This window comes from Cryptomeria japonica, unplaced genomic scaffold (assembly GCF_030272615.1).
Source record: "Cryptomeria japonica unplaced genomic scaffold, Sugi_1.0 HiC_scaffold_48, whole genome shotgun sequence".
Lineage (NCBI taxonomy): Eukaryota > Viridiplantae > Streptophyta > Pinopsida > Cupressales > Cupressaceae > Cryptomeria > Cryptomeria japonica.
In genome coordinates, this window is record NW_026728870.1 from 540741 (window position 1) to 559483 (window position 18743).

An 18743-nucleotide genomic window follows, 5' to 3' on the forward strand; every position below is an offset into this window, starting at 1 on the left:
TAGGCTGTTTCGAAATTTCAATTCAGTCCACTAAATCAGTTGAGAGGTTTTAAAAGGTGTGGAAAGTATTCACATTCACTGAAAAGCAACTCTTTACAGTTAAAATCCATACAAGGTCTGCAACAGGAATTATGTTCTACATATTCTCTTTATTTTCTCTTTTGCAATTTTTCCTAGACTTGTGATTGGGATAGTTAGCAGATTCAACACACTTTAACATGCAACTGATTATCATTTCCAATGCAGAAGGATGGAATCCCAGCAGTTACAAAGAGAATTTCCTGCCTCTGAGGTATGAATACTATACCATCTTGTTATTCTTATAAAGTGGTTTTGGGTTTGGATCATTTGCGTTGGGCTTGGAGTTTATTTCATTAACACTTTTGGTTTGGTAGGTTGCAAACGAATTTGTGAACCAGTATTACTGTGTTCTAAACAACTGTCCAGATAAGCTATACGAGTTCTACAAAGATTGCAGCACTATCACCCGCCCTGAACCCAATGGTCAATTGTTGCATGTAACAACCCTAGAAGTAAGTCAAATATTGCACTAGATTCAGTGTAAAACAGTTTCAAATCATACAAATTCATTTTTGAAATACAATATTACCATATGGCATGCAACTACAAGATACCTTCGAAGTTTAATTTTTATGCATGGTTTAAGTTTACATTTCTTTATTCAATCAAATTTGCAGACATAATGTTGTTCTTGTTTTGAATGGTTGTTACCAACAGGCTATTAAAAACAATGTAGTGTCTTCGCTCAATGAGGGAAATGCGGTTAAAATAGGAACTGTGGATTCACAAGAAGCTTATAATGAATCTTATATCATATTGGTAACTGGGATCATATTAGGGCACGAGAATGTCGAAAGAAAATTTGCCCAGTCTTTCTTTTTAGCACCACAGGAGAGAGGCTATTTTGTTCTAAACGATGCATTTCGGTATTTGGAAGAATCCCAGTATTCAGAAGACAAAACTTATATGTCGGCTAATGCTGTTTGTGATGAGCCTTTGCAGGAAGGTAAAATGGTCTCTTCTTCTATCTTTCAGTATTTTTCGATGTAGAATCTTCTTTAATCGCAGCCTTTCTGTGTCTTAGCAGAGATAGTTCCTGCAAAAGAAATTCAAAGATTTGAATCACAACCTTCGAAATTGGAAAATAAACATGCTACTGAAACTGTTGAGAATGAACAACAGCTTAAGGATATTGAGAAAACTATTTCACCACCAGAAGAAACAACAAAAATGAGTTTTCTAGCAGTCGTAAGTATAAACATTTTGAATGCACGTCGAGCACTTCAAAGCCCTTTCATACATTGAGCGTTTGTAGAATATGATGTTACTGATATTTTTTTCTTTGAATGTTCAGCTTTTGAAAGAGAACCCACATCCTATTCAAAGGCCAACCGTTGTGGTGAAATTTCCAATAAATACCGGACTGAAAGCAAATGTACCATCACAAGTACATACAACATCACAATCCTTGAACTCTAATTCTGGAAAAGCCCCAGGTTACCATAATCTTCCCTTCACCATTTTTTAATTGTATCTTTCAGGTTCTTAATTTCTCACTAACCTTGAAATCCCATATAACTTACAGTCAATGAGAACTCAATCCATTTAAGAAATTTGCCATGGAATTCTACAATTACTTTGCTTGAAGAAGAGTTTAAAAAATATGGTTCTATAAAGCCTGGTGGAATTCAAATCAGAGCCAACAAGGTATGTTTTTGAAAACAAATCTCGCTTGTTTTCTGCTCTTTTCCTTCTGTAATGTTTAAATACTGTAATGCAGGAAAAAAACTTTTGCTATGGTTTCATTGAGTTCCAATCATCAACTTCTGTGGAGAGTGCTGTAAAGGAACTTAATTTGTATCGAATTATTCAGTGTTATTAGATATTGTATTTATCTTTATTTTCATAAAACTTGTATTTATATTTTGTAAGCAGGCATCTCCTATTGTCATCTCTGGGCGTCGCGTATATGTTGAAAAGAAAAGGTTGGCTGGTTTCAGAGGTATTTCGCAAAGCCTTAATTAAGTTATTATCTATTCATATAATGTAATATAGTCTTCAAATATAATTGTTTTCCTCTGCTCCTACTGATTGATTTCTACCATGGAAAGACAATATTCCAAATGGCGTAAAGAGAGGAGGCGATCGTCAAGGACGCAATGGCTATGCAAGAAATTTCTAACTTGTATTTCCGAGAGCTTCAAATGTACAGAAGAAGTACATGTTTTTTATTCATACTTGGTCTAATCTAAAGCAGTTTACCCCGTAGAGGCATAACCAGTATGAACAAAGGCAAAGGCATAGGCATGGGAGAGCATAGACAATAATAGAGTCACCTTGCCCAGATTGAGATAGAGACCCCGCAAGGGCGGATGGAAACTCTGCAGCTGGTCATGAATTTGGAACCACGCTGCAACTGGAAGGGATCCTGAGCAAGGTGCTGGCTCCGAAGCTGGTTTTACTGGGTCTCGAAAACCAATCGCTTCTGATGGTGATTTGAAATTTCGAAGAATCATCAATGTAAATGTAATTAGAACTCTGTATGGTTTTTTAAAGAGTTCTATTTTTGTTATCTATATATAAAATTTTGTTATATCTTATACAATGAAGGTTTGAAATATGTCAAATGTATAATCTACATCATATGTCATGAATATTATAAAAGGTATAATCTACATCATATGTAATTAGAACTCTGTATAGTTTGTTAAAGAGTTCCATTAGATTCTCTCCTCCACACCTTGTTTTACCTTTTATATTATTCTATTTTCATAATATTCTATGTTTTATATCTTATTCAAAGATATTAAAGGTTTTAAGGATATTTTATTGGTGATATTAGATGGGTCAAATGTGAAAAATAGAGAATTGAATGGACCATATCATGACTACCAACTTTCATAAGATATATTAGATGAGAAAATATTCGAATCATATACTAAAATCTGTTAATGAATGTTTACTTGAATAAATAAAACTTTAAGAGTTTCTTATAATACAAGGAATAAAATTGGTCATTTGTTGAGATTAAAAATTAGAAAAGGATCCTAAAGGAAGTTTATTGTGGTGTATGTAAATAACGAAAAATTGAAACTTGGTATGATACTATAAGCATGGAAATAGACCTTTGTATACAAATGAAATGATAGATTCCTAGGATTAGAAAAAAAAACACTAAACACGCAAGATCATGTTTGCTAAGTTGAATAATAGGATTATAATCGTAAGGAAGGGAATTATGTGAATTATGTTGTATTATAGATTCTAGATTAGGTCTTTTGTAAAATTTATTAAGGTGATCACTCACAAGAAGGTGGTAAAATAGAGAACCACAAAAGTACTATAGATTATGTGTGATATTATCAATAATTGTATTAATTAAGCTAAAGTAGATCAATATTATAGAAGTGGGGTAAACTTTAGGGCCAAATATAATGATACGGGAAAAAATTTCAATAAAATTTTATAAAATAAATCTATTATAATAGTTAAATTTATAACTTGTATATTTTTAGAAATATGTCAAATGTATAATTATTAGAAAATTGTAGTTAGATAATATATGTATAAATTTGTTTTATATAAATTATAACACAAAATAAATTAATTTTTTTAATTATATAAATTTATATTTTTTTTAAATTGTTTTTATTTAAACTTTGTTTCGCGCAATTTTTTTTTTTAAAAGAAATGATTTAATATGTTGAAATGATTATATACCATTTTATTGATGAAATACTTACCTACCATGTTATGATTTTTTTAAATAATATTTAATGTTAAGAAATGTTATGATTATCTTACATCATAAATTTTTATGTGCTAAATTACACAAGGGAGTGAATCATTTAGTAGAATATCATTTGAAATAGTACACTACAATAAAGGCTTGCAACACCACGTATGAGCAACTGAAATAGTACACTACAATAAAGGCTAGTTATTTAGATTATTTATAGACATGGCCCTAGTAATGGTATGTCTAATCAAAACCTTCCATTGTTCTTCTCTGCTAAGAGCTTTGACTATCCATTGAGAAGCTAATGCATTGCCTTTCCATCTTAAATCCTTTAAGCCGATTCCTCTCATGTTCTTCTCATAGTGCACCAACTCCATTTAATAGCACGGTTCTTTCTCCCACATTTTCCATTAGACCAAATGATCTTTTGGATATAATTAAACTTATAATTGCTTGAATTTCGTGAAGATGTATAATAAATGTTGTAGGAAGATACTTTGACAAACTTGAACCCTCCCTCCAATGATGAGGTAACTCTCCCTCCAATGGTAAGGTGGTGCTTATATATTCTATTTCCTTAAATTTTATCAATTTAACTTCTAACCCACTCTCACATAGCTTTTAGCTTGGGCTCTACTGCAAAAGGTATACCAAGGTATCTAATCAATTGGTTAGGTCCTTCCTACCTAAAGGAGTATTTATCTAACCAAATTGGGGGTTGCTCGTCCCATCCTAGGAGAGTAGATTTAGCCATTGAGATATTTCCACCAAAGGCTTCACAGAATAGCTCTAGTTTCTACAAAAGTGCATTTAGATTTTCTTCTTTCAATTTAGTTAAAATTGTGGTATCATCTGCAAACTGGATGTTAGAGAGATTTCTTCCATTGGGTAACTTAATTTCATCCACACTCGAGGAGGTTGAGTAATCTCTTAGGATATAATAGAGAGCATCACCAACAATGATATAAAGTGCAAGCGCAAGGGAGCATCCCTTCCTTATTGATCTAGAAAGGAAAAACCTATCATATTTCACACCATTGATTTCTACATAGGCCTTAGCATTTGTTATTAGTATGTTGACCTTCCTACAGTAGTCTTCTAGAAACCCAAGGCATTCCATCACCATATTGATAAAAACCTCAATCTATTCTATTCTATTTTATTTTGTGTTTGGTGGATAATATTATCTACATGATTATCAAGTTATCAACCATTTATTAACATGCGTAATTGTCTTTACTAATTAATAACAATTTCACGGATTAAAAATGTTTAATTTTTAAATTAATTATTAAAAAGAATACTTTTCAAATGCCGTAGGCTATCAATATCAACACTAGTTTACAACATTTTCAAAATAACTTTTAAAAATATCAACCACAATAAATTTAATTTGTTGACTTTTAGTGAGTAATGTATCTTTATATAAGACTACTATCTCAAAACTATAGATATATTGAGTAGAAAATATATGAGAAACTTAACATTCTCTGGTTAGTTAATCACTTTCATATCTGACTATGACCATGTAGATGTTAAAAATCTACATGGTCAATAATTTAAAAAATCTACCACATTTATAATTTGACATTTTTTTAAATAATATTCATGTTATCTTTATCCTAGTTGATTCCTCACTAAAAGATACATGCTCACTACTAAGATCTCTGTAAAATAATTTATTTTGTACAAGTAAAAAATAAATAAAACACCCCACTATGGTGATGGAGGCCCATGTTGTCCTCCATCCTTTTATACAATATTCTAATAGGTGAAAATTGGGTAAATTTGATTATTATTTTTTTAAAATAATTTTTTTATTACTAATAGTTTTCAAAACAATCTTATTTATCTTGCAAAAAGTTGGTTGCATATTTTCACAGAATTATTTTAAATAGGAAGATAAATGATTGGATAAATCTTTATTCTACATGAACATGATTCTGTAATATACCAACGTATCATTTCAAATCCATTCTTAAATAACAAAAAAAAAAATTGAAACATAAAATAACCCTTTGAAATCAAATTTTTATATCAAGAATAATAAGTAAATTATAAGTATAATTTTTTAGGGTTGAAAGAAGGAGAGCAAGGATTGCAAATCTAATCAAGCTAATGGATCACACACAATCTGTTGATGTTTAGAAGAATCAAAAAATACCACCAAAAATTTCTAGAAGAATGATAAAGCATCATCTTTCCCCCAAAATAGAGGATTTGAATGCTAAAAAATCAATTTATGTAGATTAGAAAGAGAGTATAATAGGAAAAATATACAAATCAAAATATTTCTCATAAAGATATTATCACTATCAATCACCTCCTACCCCTTCACCTCCATTGGAGCAATTCTTGAATAACAAATTATTATCTTTTATTTATTCCAAACATGTAAATACTTTTTAGGTGAGAAACCATTACCTAGAGTACTTCCCTTGACCCCTTTAGTAGCAATTGAAATCAAAAGGTGGAACCAACATGAAAATACCAACTAGATAGTGTTGAAGATGGAACTCCATCTGCATTCACCAATCATGGAGCCAAAGGTTAATTTCTTGTACATAGATGTCAAATCCATGATCAAATCATAGACAAAAGAAAACCCAAAGTTTTCCAATGAAAATGAGAACCAAGTGAAAGGAAGAGAGAGGATGACATGTTGAATTAATTTTCTAATAAATCATTTTTAAAATTTTTGAAAACTATACATGTTTAGAATCTAAATACAAACTCTAAAAACTTAGTAGTTTAAAAATATTTAATTGTATGCATTAATTGGATAAATTAATTAAAATATTGAATTAAATGGATGGAATGGTATCCTTCCTTGGAGGAACAAATAATCGAAAACTAAATTATATACTATAATTCTCTTATAACCTCTTAGAATCTTTCCTCTCTATAAGAATATGTTATTTGAAAATGAATATGTTATTAGTCGATAGGATTTTATGGTGAGATTTGCCCACCAAATTTAAGAATCCTCACACCTGAACTTTTTTGTTTAAAAGGTGTGTTACTTGTAAAGGTGCAGGTTGCAATTTGGAGTGCTTGCACATTGTTGAAGACTTTGGATACTTAAATGTGATGATGCAAATGGAGACTATGATATCAAAACAAGTTTGAAATGGAAAGTAAGTGACTAATGATAAACAAGAGCTAGATTTAGACCTTTGTGATCTTGATCCTTATGGCTAATCCTGCAAAACAAAATATAATTCTAGCTAGAAAAAGAAGAAAAATTTGCAAAAACAAAGAATACAGCTACAAACAATAATTAAATTTTTCTATTTATATTATTAAAAAAGTATGATTTGAAATGAATAAATAACACATGGGAGTAGAAATTATGGTGGAAGAGGTAGGGTTTAAAGTGCACTTATTTTCGTTAGCTTACATGCAAACAAGCATGCAACACCTTTTCCCTGCACAATTCTCCTTATTTCACAAATCGAATAGAACATTATGCAGCGGAACAGAAAGTTAACTTGTTGTATTGACACCCCCCATTAAGTCTAATTAACAAGAGCTATGGGTCCTAGCAACAAAGCCTGATCAGGACCCTGATTACAAAGAGGAAAGGAGAAAACTCAAGTGAGATAAACTCTTAACCATTTGTTGTGTGCTTCTATTCACAAAGAGAAGCAGAGAAGGGGGGCACTAGGAAGAGAACCGAACCACCCAATTGTGTGCAGTTAGAGAAAAAGGAAAAGCTCTTGGGGCTTCTGAAGAAAGGGGGTTTTACCCCTTAAATTGAAAGGTTGAAGGGTCCTAAGAGGGATGTTACCAACTATTTTGGCAAGCACTAGAAAGATGGGACTATTATCCTCCATGGGTGGAAGGTATTGGTTGATCGGAGCCTCATTCCCCAAGTCACCAGCCTATCGACTGAGGGGATGAAATTTTATAGAGATAGGACTTCTATACAGCAAGTTGTGTAGAAAATGCACACAAGCCGACCAACTTTTTTCAAAATCTTCAGGGATGAATATTACGATGATTTTAAAGCTAACCCCATAAAATTGGCAGATTTTACGATTTCTAGATAGGCAAAATTAAGGTTCAAATGTGAAAATAGGACTCTATTAGGGTTTTGAAGAGAAAAGGGAATTAGACTGCAAATTTGAAAAGGGTAAAACCTAAAGCATAGGGAAACCTTGGAAAATGTTTATAAATCTGAATTTGAATGAAATTGTTTGAAACTTATACAAAATCCAATTAATTTTTAAAACTAGGGTTTTATGACCTAACCACATAATTTTTGAAATTTGAATTTGGAAAAGAAGAGGGAAATAAAAAATTTGAATTGTAGGAATGAAGACAAATCTAAATATAGTCACAAATCTGAAAATTGAATGGAAGTTTAACTTTTGCACAAGTTCATGATAATGTTTGAAAATTAGGGTTTGAACAATTAACCACTTAATTTTGTAAAGTTGATTTTGTAAATTAAACAAGACAAGGAGGAAATTGAATTTGTCAAACAAAGCAATTTTTAGATGTAAGACAATAGCAAGATAAACACATGTTCAATTTCAATTTTAAAACAAGTGTTTTGAATGAATTAACCACTAAGTGTGCATAAAAATTAAACTTCCAAGTTTGTTCCAAGGAAAGAATGCAAGACGTCGCGTTCACCAAAATGTAATGTTGGGAAAAATGAGCGAATGAGAGATCTAGAGGAAAGCCTTTCTTCCCTCCGAAGAGAGATGGAAGTTTCACTTCGGATTTCCCTTCAAATACTTTTCACTCATTGCATTAGAAGATGGGGGAAAATGCACTAGATTCAACCTCCAGAGAAGGAGGTAATATTCTGATTGATGTGGGAATAGTAGGTTACTCCTCTCTTCTTGAATGAGATTGAATTTATTGAATTGTGTACTAATGACTAAGTGAATAAAGTGACAAAGATCTTGTTTTAAGTCGAGATAGAAGTGTAGGATGAAGTTGTGTACCAGGATCTGGCAATAATATGTCGAGACGAAGTCACCTTGGAATCTGACCAAAAGTTGCCCGGACCGTGGTGAAATGTGTACACGGTCCTCCAAAAAAAACCGTGAAAGGAAAATGATTCTTTCGCCTCTGCAAATGGATTCCAAATATGAAAGTACAGTTGCACACCTACAACCTACACATAGAAAAGAGAGGAAAAGGGGTTGGGATTGGGGGTTTGCCTTCATTTCAAACACCAGTTTTGGAATTAACCAAATGATGAAAGAAAGTACTTGCAAGTAAACGTAAATGAAAGATTGAAAAGTAAATCACCTCAAGGGAGGTTGTTATAGATATGTTGATAGAATTTTTCATATGAAGTTGAATGTTGGAATGAATCTCCTCTTCAATGGTTGAATCTTTGACTTGAATGCAACACCTATCCTTGAAAGAAGACTTGAGATGCTCAATACTTGAAAGTGATTTTTGAATGCTTCAATGCGTGATCTCGTGAACTTCTCGCTTATGAAACTTCCTTCCCCAAAATGACTGCAACTTATATACTCATCAAATAGTGTTATTGAACTAATTTTTCATGATAGGCGGACACTAGGGGAGTTTACCTGCTCAATGCACAACCACCAAAGCATAATTTGAGGATTAATACCCCAAAATAGAGTAGGGACAGGGGCAGCATGCTCCTGTCCTGCCTTTTTTTCTAGGACGGGATGCTTGTTTAGGCAGAGTGGGGAGCAAGAAATATGCAGTTTTTCAAGGGCTCAGCAAGTCTCTAGTCTCCAATCAGGCTAAGGGATTCAATTTTTCATGTGTGGGGACCTTATTATGGTCAAAAATTGCAAGGGTCACAATTTTATGACACTGAAGTTATTATAATTATATTTAAGGTTTATGGATTGGTTGTAATAAATCGATTTAGGGAGTCATTGTGCCTTCTTCGACCTATGATTTAAATAGAAATTCATAGAGATTTAAGACTGACAAAATTTATGCATTGGGGTAAGTGATCAGGGTTGAAGATGGGTACCTTTTTCCTATAAAGAGAGATATTGATGTACTAATGTGATTAAAAAGAAGAAAAAGCTCAAGAATGTTGTCAATGATCTTTGTAATGAATAAGAAAATCACATTTTTTTCCAAACAAACCAATTTGAGAAATATTTTTGTGCTTCCTATCAAGAAGTTAGATACTTAGGTTGTCTTCAAGATTGAGTACAGGGCTGTAGAAAAATTAAGTTGCTCATACAAGGCAAAGTACTAAGACAGAGACTTTTAAGGTTGATAATTTGCAGTATCTATACAAATGTACTCAATTTAAAAGTTGAATTCCACGTACTAATTAATTTTCATTTTTCTTATAAGGGTATATCTAAAATTTAGTGTTACCAATACCAGCTAAACACAAAAGTAGAGTAGAAAAGAAAAGCATCGATTTCCATATTAAAATAAAGAGTTTATAATTATGTCTTATTTTTTATGCCTAAATTGAAATAAATTGGTTATTCTTATAATTATTATTAAATATGTTATCGACACCGATAAACTAGTATATCAATATCAATAAAGTAAATATGCTAAGCAAACTTTAAACCTTAAAGCCAGACTTTAAAATATTTGCCTGCATTTTTCTTGCGTATAACAAAATGAGAGCTATGGAATGCTGTATGGAAATCTACTATAGGGTGGAATGGCTTAAATCACACACACTAAGCTTACGGTTTTAGTCTTAAAAATGTTAAACATTCGGAGTTGACTGACATTTTTTGTGCTTAATATGTCAATTAAGGAGTGTGTTTATGCAAAGAATACAAAGACTTTCCAATTTGAGTTAACAACTTAAATTTAACCAAATACATGTTGGAAATTATAATGTATTCAACAAAATACCATGCTCTCTTTAAATATTATCCACAATGGCCAAACTCAAAATAATTTTTATTTTAATGAAATGTAAAAGGTAGCATGGATTGTGGGTTTTTTTTTTTTTTTTATTGGTAATGGGCTGAAGCCGATAAGGTGTACATACCCTACCCCCTTGTGGGATTTGAACTTGTGACCTCTCTTTAAAAAGCACAAATTCTCCACCATTAGGCCAACTCAGGTTGTAGGGGTTATGGGTTCTTTAATGTTCACTATTGTAACTCAAATTAGAACATGCAATGCAACACCAATTTGAGAAAGAAACAGTAACGGTGGTGATTGAGAAGTAAATAGGAATTAAGTATGACTTTCTAATGCCTTGTATATTCATTTGAAGGAGTTTTTTCATTTCATCCTTATAAAGTGGGATAGAATAGTATCAAACGCAACATGCTACCTAGTTAATAAATTGCTTGAGTCAAGTACCATATTTTCCTTGTTACATGAAATTTTTTATGTCAATTATTTTTATCTATAAAATCAACTACTAAAACCCACAAGGAGATAAGATGCTACAATAACACGAACTATAGTTGTTTTCAAAATTACTCCTACCCATCATACCAAGTTCATCAAAGTTGTGAGGAACATCCATGTAGAAGAAAGATAAGAGTTTCTACTCTCTAACGTCAACCACATTTTTAGTTCATAAGGAGGCAATTTATCTATCCAAAGTAGTAGAAGAATTTATAGGTTTGTGGTCAACATATCATGCATTGCAATTTCCTTTTTTCCTCTCCCACTATTTCATCTATAGATGACCCAATATCAATAGTAATGATATGGAATGGTTAATAACAGAAGAGTTCATCCAAACAAAAGGACCCAAAAATATCTAATTATTCATCATGAATTCTTCTGAACCAAATTTTGACACAAACAATTGCTAAGGATACACCCCTCCTTAACTAATTATTTATGCAAGATGCTACGAAATCAACTTTTTGTAACTAAATAACTAGTGTCAACAAACCAAATGAGAAAGTTCTATCCATACACGAATTAATAAATTCTAAAATTGCAACACATTGAGCATCATACACAATAAAATGACACAATATTTCTTGGCCCATTCAAATATACGAAGGACCTACTACACACACTAAAAGGAGGAGTTTTAACAATAGGTGGAAAAAATATTAGCCATAGATATTAGAATAAAGCACACTCTATACCTTGAACATGAAAATTTAAATTTTACTAGGATTATAAAAGTCAATAGAATCAAATATAAAACTAAGGATATGCCAATAGATCTTTGGCTAATGTCTAGATTTTGTAAAATATTTTGTAATGTAGCTGAGGACTACAAGGTGAGAGAATAAACTAGTAGCCAGTATTGGATTGCTACATATAAATCTTCTAGTGGGGTTGTGGATGTTTAAATTATCATCACAAGGGAAGGATGTGTTTACACGCCAATTATAAGAATTGAGTAAATTTGACATAGATTTAAATCTTAAGGAGTTTTGTAGTAAAATGCCAACAAGAATACTTTATTATAAAACTATGTATCTTTAGAGAATTTGGTATTTCATTCAACATTGTTGAGCAAATAAAGAAAGACTCGGTATTTCATTCAACATTGTTGACCAACTTATCGTCCCATTTTCTACTATAATTATCCCATAATCTTTCACCTGTTCTCCCCATTTCAATAGGGTCTCTTTTCTTATGTCTTCCAAATTCAGATATTCCTCCAAATTTTTTATAATTATTTCATGAGTCTTTACAAAATAATCCTTGCTCTCCATTTACTATTTCCCACGTGATATATCTTGTTATTATATCCCAGCTTTCTAAAATGTAATTCCACACTATCGAGCCTCTAGGAGAATCTCTTACTTTGAGAATGCTAATCGGGTAATTGGAATTTACATACTTCTTTCTTATGATTTTAATCCATTTCTCGTTACTATTTGTATATAGTCTCCATACAACTTTTTCTCCCATTTCCAAATTCATTATCAACAAGTTTCTTAGTCCTGCACGTCCTACTCTTTTTGGCTTGCATTTATTGTCCAATGTTAATAGGGGTATTCTGTTTTGGTCATTCATGCCATTCTAAAAGAATCTTTTCATGATTTTTTTCATTTCTGCATCTATTCCATCAGGGATTTTAGAGACGACATGGAGTATACCGGGAGTGTCAAAAGCACTGATTTTATCGTAAGCAATCTTCCTACTGAGGAAATCCATTTACCTTTCCACAGAATCTTCTTGTCTACGTAGCTTGAAACTATGTTCATCCAGTATTCCTTTTTATTAATCCCTTGAAAGAGTGGTGTGCCCAAGAACTTTCCTAGAAAATTAGCTACTTTAAGCTTTAGGATGTTGGTCGAATCCCTTGCAAGACTTGGTTGAGTATTGACGAAGAAGACCTTCGATTTACTCCAATTAATTTTTTGTCCCAAGACATAAAAATATTTATTGAGTAGTGACTTAATAGTCCTAGCTTCCTAGTTGTCTGATTGTCCAAACAACATAGTATCATCTACAAATTTCTAGTGTGTCACCGAGGCCTCACCAACAACTACCTTAATTCCATACCATTTGATTCCTCCCCTAGTTTAGTTATCCCCCTACCCATTGCCTCTCCCATAATTATGAATAGAAAGGGAGATAACAGGTCGCCTTGTCTTATACCTCTACTTGAATTAAAGAAACCATGAGCCCCACTATTCATCCACACTGAAAAGGTTAGAGTTGATATGCATCCATTTACCCATCAAATCCAATCCTTCATCAGCCCAAATTTGTCTAGAATTTCCTTGAGGAATTCTCTCTCCATCGAGCCATACACTTTCATAATATCCAATTTTATGATCATCCCTGGCTATTTTGATTTTCTAGATGATTGAATCCTTTATGGGCTATTATTATCCTTTCCACTATTGAACTCCTAGGGGCAAAGGCACTTTGTTCTTCTAATATTACAAAATTTAAGACTTTTTAAAAACAGTTGGCAATAATTTTGGATATTATTTTGTATGTAGTGTTGCATAAGGAAATCAATCTAAAATCTTGCATAGAATTTACCATCTTCTTCTTTCGGACTAGTGCAAAGAATGTGTGGTTTGTGGTTCATTTCCTTTAATACCCTCTTCTTTTTCCTTGTTTCCTCCACTGTCAAGTGTGTATATCTTGGCCCACTATCTCCCAGAAACATTGGAATAATCTAGCAGAGAATCTATCTAGTTCAGGAGCCTTGTCGAGATTCATCTGAAATATTGTTGTTTTAACTTCCTCCATTGTTGCTGCCTTAAAAAACTCCCGGTTCTGTTGTTCTGATATTACTTTGGGAATTGTATCCACAAATTTTCCCCTCATTTCCTTACTCCCTTGTGACTTTTCCTTTAACATTGTTTCAAATAATTTTGTGGCCTCTTTGTTAACTTCTTCCAAATTTTGGGTTCTTGTTGCATCAATCTTGTTGATTTCCATAAATTTACTTCTCCCTTTTTTTTCTATTGAGGCCTTGTGAAAAAAAATTGTATTTCTTTCCCCCTCTTGAAGCCATACTTCCCTTGATTTTTGCCTCCAATAACATTCTTCCCTTGCCAGTATTTCAAGTAATTCAAATTTTAAACATCTCTCCCTTTTGTATTCCTTTGGGCCCATTTTGTCCTTGATTATAGACCATTCATTATATTGCCCCTTAAGCTCATCAATTGATAAGTAGGAGGTACTTTCTATAACAAGTAAAATTATGCTATTGCTATCAAGATTCAACTATATAGTTTTCAAGTCAAACTCATTGACCCACGTTTCATGAGTAGTGGTTCACATGAACTCATCTCCCATGAGAATGAGTGGTCCACTTATCCCTCATTATATCTAGGTGATTCTCACAGAGGTGAAACATTGGGCCTTCCCAGAAGGTCATCCATCCTAGTATTACTCCAACTTGGACACTCTTAACAATGGAGTTTCCTCCAAGGTTGAACCCACTTATAATAGAGCCCCTTAAGCTTATCAATTTATAAGTAGGATATATTTTCCACAACAAACCAAATTATCATATTATTATCAAGATTCAATTATGTAGTTTTCGAGACAAACTCATTGACCCATGTTTCATGAGTAGTAGTACACAAGAACCCATCTCTCATGATAATGAATGGTCTACTTAGCACTCATTGCATCTAGTTGATGCTCATAGAGGTGAAGCATTGGGCCTTCTCAGGAAATCACCTGAAGGGAGACCTCCTGGGAATAAGCTTAATGATTACGTATTCTTAGAGACAAATTTAATGTTGTAATAAGTTGGGCGAGGGTAAGATTTAACTGTTATTTGAACTTGATTTTCTTAAAATGTTTCATCAACACGGTACTTGAACAACGATTTTGATTTTCAATTAAGTTATTGGCATTAAAAAAAATCCACTAGTTGTTGTGAGTGGACTATGTGTACATTTATGTGAGTATTTGTTATGTATATAATTGACATACTAGAACATCTTATCACTATTGTAGAACAAGAAGGAACATTTATATAGGAACATTTTGAATAGAGGACTTACCAAAAATTAATTTGACATCAAAATGTTTGCTTGCTTCCAACAAAAGTTGGTTGTATGAAGATGCTCAATGTAAAGTTTGTCATTTTAGAACTGATGATCTCCCCTTAATATATACAAACACCACCAGCCTTTGAGCATAAAAAATCACATAACGGAAAAAAAAAAAAGTAGTAAAGTACAACCAACAAAATTAGATCTATGCCTTAGAGAACATATGTAATACTAGGGGAAGAGCACCAATAGATAACATAGTTCCAAGAACCGTAACCTTATTGTTATGTTGACCCCCCAATAGCCTTCATAGTGAAAACACCATTAATAAATTTGTTTTGTACCAATAGCCGATCTTTTTTTGTAATTAATTGGCCCATTTGTGAACAACTATTGGAACATTTGTCCCATTTGTGCACCACTATTGGAACCTTTGTGCATCGCTATTTGGACATTTGTCAACAAGTACTAGCAATTTTGAGTTGACGGTTACTGGAACATCTTTAGTTAGGTATCAGGCGACACTTTGAAATGTGTACTTTTTTACCTTTGTGCGCATAACTGATTCCAGAGGATGCATCGTTACTACCCAGAAGCCAGATCAATAGCTATAAGCAGTTAAGTCGCATACGAAGATGACTAAAAAAAACCAAAATACGACGTACCCTTTAGGATCTGTGGGTGCACGAAGTTAGCTATAACGACTACTGGTGCTCTTCCCTATGAAAATACCCTAGAACAAATGTGATATAATGAACAAATTTAAGTTACATATTTTCCTTCATCAGATCTTTAGAATCAATGTCACATCAAACACATTTCCACACATCTTCCATAGAACTACATATACTTTTCTTTGCAATTACTCTCTTAACATTTAATATTTCAATCCTCACTCTAAATTAATTAATCTAACGTCATTTTTACTTATGTGTGCGTCTTGTTGTATTAGACTAGACTTGTATAGGAATAGGTAATTATGGCCATACAAACGTTATCATCCCAAAATTCAATAGTTTCGATTCTCTTAGTCAAAAGACACGCCTGTTATGCCTTATAAATATATTTGGAAAAGGAAAAGAAAAGCAAACTAACTCGTACTCTGCTGTTATGCCTCCTTTTATCTGCGCTTGTGAGAAAAATATTTAGGCTGTTTCGAAATTTCAATTCAGTCCACTAAATCAGTTGAGAGGTTTTAAAAGGTGTGGAAAGTATTCACATTCACTGAAAAGCAACTCTTTACAGTTAAAATCCATACAAGGTCTGCAACAGGAATTATGTTCTACATATTCTCTTTATTTTCTCTTTTGCAATTTTTCCTAGACTTGTGATTGGGATAGTTAGCAGATTCAACACACTTTAACATGCAACTGATTATCATTTCCAATGCAGAAGGATGGAATCCCAGCAGTTACAAACAGAATTTCCTGCCTCTGAGGTATGAATACTATACCATCTTGTTATTCTTATAAAGTGGTTTTGGGTTTGGATCATTTGCGTTGGGCTTGGAGTTTATTTCATTAACACTTTTGGTTTGGTAGGTTGCAAACGAATTTGTGAACCAGTATTACTGTGTTCTAAACAACTGTCCAGATAAGCTATACGAGTTCTACAAAGATTGCAGCACTATCACCCGCCCTGAACCCAATGGTCAATTGTTGCATGTAACAACCCTAGAAGTAAGTCAAATATTGCACTAGATTCAGTGTAAAACAGTTTCAAATCATACAAATTCATTTTTGAAATACAATATTACCATATGGCATGCAACTACAAGATACCTTCGAAGTTTAATTTTTATGCATGGTTTAAGTTTACATTTCTTTATTCAATCAAATTTGCAGACATAATGTTGTTCTTGTTTTGAATGGTTGTTACCAACAGGCTATTAAAAACAATGTAGTGTCTTCGCTCAATGAGGGAAATGCGGTTAAAATAGGAACTGTGGATTCACAAGAAGCTTATAATGAATCTTATATCATATTGGTAACTGGGATCATATTAGGGCACGAGAATGTCGAAAGAAAATTTGCCCAGTCTTTCTTTTTAGCACCACAGGAGAGAGGCTATTTTGTTCTAAACGATGCATTTCGGTATTTGGAAGAATCCCAGTATTCAGAAGACAAAACTTATATGTCGGCTAATGCTGTTTGTGATGAGCCTTTGCAGGAAGGTAAAATGGTCTCTTCTTCTATCTTTCAGTATTTTTCGATGTAGAATCTTCTTTAATCGCAGCCTTTCTGTGTCTTAGCAGAGATAGTTCCTGCAAAAGAAATTCAAAGATTTGAATCACAACCTTCGAAATTGGAAAATAAACATGCTACTGAAACTGTTGAGAATGAACAACAGCTTAAGGATATTGAGAAAACTATTTCACCACCAGAAGAAACAACAAAAATGAGTTTTCTAGCAGTCGTAAGTATAAACATTTTGAATGCACGTCGAGCACTTCAAAGCCCTTTCATACATTGAGCGTTTGTAGAATATGATGTTACTGATATTTTTTTCTTTGAATGTTCAGCTTTTGAAAGAGAACCCACATCCTATTCAAAGGCCAACCGTTGTGGTGAAATTTCCAATAAATACCGGACTGAAAGCAAATGTACCATCACAAGTACATACAACATCACAATCCTTGAACTCTAATTCTGGAAAAGCCCCAGGTTACCATAATCTTCCCTTCACCATTTTTTAATTGTATCTTTCAGGTTCTTAATTTCTCACTAACCTTGAAATCCCATATAACTTACAGTCAATGAGAACTCAATCCATTTAAGAAATTTGCCATGGAATTCTACAATTACTTTGCTTGAAGAAGAGTTTAAAAAATATGGTTCTATAAAGCCTGGTGGAATTCAAATCAGAGCCAACAAGGTATGTTTTTGAAAACAAATCTCGCTTGTTTTCTGCTCTTTTCCTTCTGTAATGTTTAAATACTGTAATGCAGGAAAAAAACTTTTGCTATGGTTTCATTGAGTTCCAATCATCAACTTCTGTGGAGAGTGCTGTAAAGGTACTTAATTTGTATCGAATTATTTAGTGTTATTAGATATTGTATTTATCTTTATTTTCATAAAACTTGTATTTATATTTTGTAAGCAGGCATCTCCTATTGTCATCTCTGGGCGTCGCGTATATGTTGAAAAGAAAAGGTTGGCTGGTTTCAGAGGTATTTCGCAAAGCCTTAATTAAGTTATTATCTATTCATATAATGTAATATAGTCTTCAAATATAATTGTTTTTCTCTGCTCCTACTGATTGATTTCTACCATGGAAAGACAATATTCCAAATGGCGTAAAGAGAGGAGGCGATCGTCAAGGACGCAATGGCTATGCAAGAAATTTCTAACTTGTATTTCCGAGAGCTTCAAATGTACAGAAGAAGTACATGTTTTTTATTCATACTTGGTCTAATCTAAAGCAGTTTACCCCGTAGAGGCATAACCAGTATGAACAAAGGCAAAGGCATAGGCATGGGAGAGCATAGACAATAATAGAGTCACCTTGCCCAGATTGAGATAGAGACCCCGCAAGGGCGGATGGAAACTCTGCAGCTGGTCATGAATTTGGAACCACGCTGCAACTGGAAGGGATCC

The 18743-nt window shown here is 33.0% G+C and overlaps 2 protein-coding genes across 2 annotated transcripts; both read left to right on the forward strand.

Moving 5' to 3' along the window:
- Positions 1 to 250: 250 nt before the first annotated feature.
- Positions 251 to 2203, forward strand: LOC131862581 (nuclear transport factor 2-like). The gene is made up of 9 exons (XM_059215063.1): positions 251 to 292; positions 396 to 533; positions 739 to 1027; positions 1109 to 1269; positions 1376 to 1517; positions 1607 to 1728; positions 1802 to 1861; positions 1957 to 2023; positions 2133 to 2203. The coding sequence occupies exons 1-9, from the start codon at positions 251 to 253 to the stop codon at positions 2201 to 2203; spliced, it is 1092 nt and encodes a 363-aa protein (XP_059071046.1).
- Positions 2204 to 16543: 14340 nt separating this feature from the next.
- Positions 16544 to 18496, forward strand: LOC131862582 (nuclear transport factor 2-like). Its single transcript, XM_059215064.1, has 9 exons — positions 16544 to 16585; positions 16689 to 16826; positions 17032 to 17320; positions 17402 to 17562; positions 17669 to 17810; positions 17900 to 18021; positions 18095 to 18160; positions 18250 to 18316; positions 18426 to 18496. Exons 1-9 carry the CDS (start codon positions 16544 to 16546, stop codon positions 18494 to 18496), a joined length of 1098 nt encoding a protein of 365 aa, XP_059071047.1.
- The last annotated feature ends 247 nt before the right edge of the window (positions 18497 to 18743 follow it).